This window comes from Camellia sinensis, chromosome 9, assembly GCF_055761805.1.
Source record: "Camellia sinensis isolate YWXY chromosome 9, ASM5576180v1, whole genome shotgun sequence".
Classification (NCBI taxonomy): domain Eukaryota; kingdom Viridiplantae; phylum Streptophyta; class Magnoliopsida; order Ericales; family Theaceae; genus Camellia; species Camellia sinensis.
Window position 1 is genome coordinate 6,001,535 of NC_138969.1, and position 6,000 is coordinate 6,007,534.

The 6,000-nt window shown below is 35.9% G+C and overlaps 1 protein-coding gene across 1 annotated transcript; it reads left to right on the forward strand.

Annotated features, from left to right (window-relative positions):
* Positions 1-3,102: 3,102 nt before the first annotated feature.
* LOC114293504 (L10-interacting MYB domain-containing protein-like) lies at positions 3,103-4,365 on the forward strand. The gene is made up of 2 exons (XM_082886052.1): positions 3,103-3,583; positions 3,674-4,365. Exons 1-2 carry the CDS (start codon positions 3,254-3,256, stop codon positions 4,178-4,180), a joined length of 837 nt encoding a protein of 278 aa, XP_082742178.1. The 5' UTR covers positions 3,103-3,253; the 3' UTR covers positions 4,181-4,365.
* The last annotated feature ends 1,635 nt before the right edge of the window (positions 4,366-6,000 follow it).

Genomic DNA, 6,000 nt, shown 5'->3' on the forward strand with positions numbered 1-6,000 from the left:
TGCAAACCAACCAGCGTCGAACCCCACCAAGAGGAAGCATAACTTCATCCTTCACTGCAAAAACAGAGAGGCCGTGCTGGTGGGATTTGAGGGCCACCAAAAGCAGGCAAGCAAGAGGTATTTCTAATGCATGACTACTTTTTTTTTTAAAAAAAAAAATTTCATTTGGGTTTGTCAGTTTTGAACAATGTATTGACTGATTCTGGTAAATTTTTGAAATCGTAGTCCATACAGTCACACACCGCATAATTTTCGAAATCGGTAAATTAACCTTAGCCTAATTTATTTGGTGTCTCATAGAACATATGTAGATTACAGATAGTTCTCTTTTTAGGATTAGCAATTTTGATAAGAAAATGGCTGTTTCTCTCCATTTTTTGTGAAAAGATGAATTTACACTGATTTCAGCCATGAATTTCGTTCCAAGGCAGTAAACAATGAAGGTGAAAGAATAATTTAAAGGTCCCTCAATTCTGCTGATATCATTTTCAAGCTCTCAAATAAGAAGGAAATTTTTGCCGGAAAATGCAGGATTTTGTGGTCATATACTGTAATATATCCTTGCATATCATGCAAAAGCTTGATGCAATTTGTTACACTAATCTAGAAAAGACAAAAAAAAAAAAAAAGAAAAAAAAAGAAAAAAAAAGAGAGAAGAGAACATGAGATTAAGTTGAATTAAGTCCTTTTGTCGAATAAATGATCTTTAATAGGAGGTGGCACATTGGTAATTCCCTAGGTCAAATGCTTGTTTAGTTATTTAGCTCAAGATTTCTTCATATTTTATCCCTAATGATAAACGCACCAATTGTTAATAGGTTGAGATATATATATGGATATGAATCTCAACAATCCCTTCTTGATGTATGTATTACTCATGGAGTTCATGTTGACAACACCTTTGTTTTTTGCTCCCTTATTATGTGTTATATTTATTACAAATTAGAATATTATCATTCTGTCTATCTAGATAGAATTTTTTTAATGGGGATGATGTTCCAAGAAGGCATCTGTTTCACAATGCAGACATTTTCTGGGTTTAGGTGAACATTTATAAAGATTAAAAGGTTATTTATTTCTTTGTTTGTTTTTGGAAAATCTAATATAATAAGAAGAAGAAAAAGAGAAGCAAAATGACTTTTCAAAAAATTCATTGGCCTTTCAATTTTAACTCTGTGATTCCTTTTGTTTGCATAAGAACTATTCTACGCTCAAAATGACTTTTGTTTGCATAAGACAAATTGATCGTTATTGATACCTTCAAGAATTGATAATTTGGATAAGAACTATTCTACGCTCAAAACTATTCTACGCTTGAATTCATCGTATACTATCTTACTAGGTGATTACTCTCGTGAATTTGGACCTCTGTTAGTTTTATATGCTTAGAACTGGGAAAAGTATTTCACGTTGTTACTTTAATTGTTATTGATACCTTCAAGAATTGATAATTTGGAATGCAATTTGTGTAAAGATACTTTGACGCCAGACTTTTGGGATATGGAATCGATAGCAATTGCCACACCACTTGGTTTACACCACAAACATTGGAATCTTATTTACTTTATTATACATTTGCACTCTTATTTTTTGTTCTGTATCATTTTGTGCTTAATTGATTCCGGTGAAGCTTTCATTCTGTAGATTAGTAGGCTTGGTGTGTGTTTTGTGTTTGTGAGCAAGCCAAGTCTAACATAGCAGTTGATGAGTGTTGCTTTTGTTGTAGTTTTGGCTTTTCAAAAAATCTTTTACTTTGAGAATATAAAAACAATGAGAAAATAGAAAAATGCTGCACATATTTGATGTTGGAAATAGAAGATGCAGTTTTGATACATTGAAAAATAGCAAATGTGAGGTTACAAAACACTACTGATTAGGCTTGTAAATGAGTCGAGTAGCAGTTTAGAATGTGTTAAAAAGTTTGAGTTGTTTATCTTTTGAGTAGATTTTAAAGTTTTAAATGAGTAGTTTAATTTTTATATAGTGGTAGAGTTTGCATAATGTTGTCAAGGCTAGTAGTTTTACTTGGTTGTGTTAGTGGCAATGGGAATGAGCCACTGCAATGTTTTCTCCATTTCAGCTTTTATTTTGGGAACAGTATACTGCAAATGAACCATTCAAGAGAAGGCTATAGATGACCACACAAATTCTGGTCAATGCAAGTACCGCATTTTTTCTAGTCATGTATGCATACATAAATTCTGGTAAATGCATACATAAATTCTGGTCAATACAAATTCTGAGAGCATTTATATCATCAATGACAGATCAAAAACTCTGTTTGGGATATTCGTACTGAAATGATGTAATGAACGTTTTGCAAAAATTAATTTCCCTGTTTGGATCAGCCTTTTTATTTTCTTCTTCAATAAGCTTTGAGTTGTTCTATTGGCAGTTTTCAATTATATTCATTTTTCTACTTTTGTTAGATTTTAGAGTGGAATTAATTTAATTTTTTATTCTACTAAAGTCAAAACTACAAACTAGTGTACAAACATTGTCAATGTTCTTTAAATTTAACCAGGGAACCAGCCAAAAATTCCAGATGGTGATCTCTATTGCATGGGCTCAAAAAATAGCCCAATAGTGTGTTTCACAGGAGTGGCATGGTTCTCACAATCTGACCCAGTTTTTGGATTTTTATCAGTTAGTGCTGTGGAGTCGATGTAGCTGGAATGACAATTCTCTTCAGTTTTATAAGGCAAAATTGATTTAGAATACTGGCAGGATTTAAAATTTAAACTATGAAGGTTTGAATATTGTATTTCACATATGTTCACTTAGAATAACTTCAATGATTTTTCTTACATTGACCAGAAATGAATGTCTAGAAAAAATGCGGTACTTGATTTGAAATATAAATTCTGCTCATGTATACGTACATAAATTCTGCTCATTTTGAAAATTCTCCTTTGATAATTCTGCTCATGTATTCCACATAAATTCTGCTCATTCTGAATTTTTCATTTTGATTTTAAGCCAGGCCAACTTTGTACTCCACGGTCATTGTTCAATACACCAAGGGCCAAGAGGAAGAGATCACCTCAACCATCAGTCAATTCCTCCACAGCTGAAAACGATTGTCCTTATCCGGTAAACTTTTGCATGCGAAATCTCATATTAAATATTTGTAACATTCGTAATGGTTATTATTATGCATATGCTTCATGTCACGTACTGCCAAACTTTTTCTGGAACTTAAGTTGTTCACATAACTATAAACTGTAATTTGTTGCACTTGTATTAGGCTAGAATGGCTAACGATAATGACGACTTTAAGATGTGGGGGTCCGAAATTGTCAAGATATTTTTAGAAATATTGGTGGACGAAATAAAGAAAGAGGGTCCTTCCATGTCAAAGAAAGATAGGAGTTTTTTCCCAAGGCAGTGGCAAACAATTGATGATAAGATGACTAAAAAGGTTGGAAAAAATTATGGGCAAAAAAAATTGAAGGGTAAGTTCGCCCGTTTGAAGGCGAACTACACAGAGTTTGTTGCTCTGAAAAACCACACGGGTTTGGGCTGGGATCCAATCACTCAAACAGTGATAGCCCCAGACGATGTTTGGGAAAATTATGTTCAGGTAATTATTTGGCGCATACATTTAGCATAACCATGTGCATAGAGAAATAATTTTCTAAATGCTTAATTAATTAAAGTTTATAACTTGTAGGCACACCCAAATGCAAAACAATTCCAAACCAAAGGCCTTGGACATTATGAGCTCATGTCAGAAATATTTGCCAAGTCATTTGCCACTGGCACTTTTGCACGTTCTTCTCGTCAGGGTGCATCCACATCTGATGACGAGCGAGAAATGGATGAACGCTTTCATGCATATACGTCGGGAAAAGGCGTAGTAGATGAATCTTGCACTTCCGGAAGTAAGCGTAAGTCTAGTGGCCAGGGTCAGTCCAGCAAGAACCCAAAAATGGACGATGCACTGCAATCATGGCAACGTTCATGTGAAGCACGTGAACGGTGTTACCTTCAAGCCGAGGCCAACGCTGGGGCAGCTGATGTGTACTCCGTTGCAGCATGTATGACCATCCTAAAATCAATGGCCCTGGATTCGAGCTTGTTTTTGAAGGCCATGAACATGTTCACATCACTAGAATGGCGAACCATGTTTATGACCATGGAACCGGAAATGAGGTACCTTTGGATCCTCAGTTTGTGAGAAGCTTGGTCATCCCACTGTTCGGTGTGAGGTTTCTGGAAATGAAGATGCTCGCAGAATTGTTTGGGTGTATTTTTCTTTATTTTTTGCATTTGTTAAACTTAAATTATATTTGTTTTAATTTGTTTGTTTTTGTAATATTCGGTTTGGACTATGTTGGGTGTTGACCTAACTATTTATATCATGCTGTCTAAGTTCATTGGCTTTAGACTTACCACTATGTTGTCGTAATATCTTTTCGCCATGCTTTCTTTGTTGCAATGTCCTCATTAAATTTTTAGTGCTGTACTCATGTCATTACTGATAATAACTTGACTGTTTTACATTTTTCGCTTTAGATGTCGTCGTCACGACCCAATGGAAGGCAACCGAACAATATGTACGACCCGTACAGTGACGATGACGATGATGTTATGGACTTACACATGGTTTGTCAACTAACACGTGACATTCCTACGAGACAACCGCAACGTAATTGTCCATACACTGGTGAGCAGTACATAAAATTCTTACTAAGTGGAAATCCTAAATCAATCCGTGAACAATTGCGAATGGAAGTCCCGACATTTGTGGAATTAGTTAGACAGATTGTCCGTAGAAATGTTGTAGACTGGTCGAACATGCGATTGTCACTTGAAGAGTCGTTGGCTATGTTTTTATTTATCTGTGGTCAAAGTTTAGGAACAAGAAATGCTGGAGATCAATTTCAGCACTCAAATGAGACAATTCATCGTCATTTCGTACTTATGATGCGGGCGTTGGGAAATCTTGCGCCATTTGTAATCCAACCACCGAACATGGATGTGACCCATCATAAAATTCGGAATGACAGATGGTACTGGCCATGGTTTAAGGTAACAAAAACTTAAGTTCATTTGCATTATTTTATATGGCTTATTCAGACTGAAAATTAGATAAATTAATTCAAAGTTATGTCATGTAGGACTGTGTAGGGGCCATAGATGGCACACATGTTGTTGTTGTGGCACCAAAAGGTGACCAAATGCCATATCGAGGTAGAAAAGTGCATACAACTCAAAATGTCATGGCTGCATGTTCATTTTTTTTTTTTGATCGACAAACAAAAGAAATTTATATATATATGAAAACACCATTACATAAGAAACATCCTGCATAGCTAGCTGAAACCAAACAGAAGGTGGCATCAAAAAGCTAACCCAACACCCACTAACAATATACCAGTTGGTGAGAGACCAACTAGAGGAACCACCAGCAATACCAGAAAACCAGCAGGAATATACAGGCCAAGCAAATCAGTAAAAGAAAAACACAGGCCAAGCACAACTTCACACTATTCTGCTTGCTCCTATCCTCCGAAAAAAGGGAAGTAACTAAGAAATAAGAGGTAAGGCTAATAGCATTCCAGCAGCTGCACACAGCTTCAACCTATCCCTCTTCTACAAAACTTAATTTGTTGTAAGTTAAACAAGAAATCATTAACAGAGAAAGGCAGCTTTGGGTCAGCAGCTCTAACCCACATGGCAGTCCTGGATTTAATTAGATCACATAGACCATGCAGATCTGGTTGTCTATCAGAGAACAACACCTCATTCTTGTGTTTCCAAATAGACCACAAGGATGCTATAAGCAACACATTCCAAACTTTTCTCTCAAAACTATTACCTGAAAACCCGGCCCAAAACTGTAAAACTCCATCTACTGTTGCCGGCATAACCCACTGAGATCCCCACCAGAGAAGTATATCAGCCCACACCTTCCAAACAAAAGGACACCACAACAGAACATGATTGACAGCCTCTACTTCAGCTTTACAAAACACACATTGGATATTAGCAGTA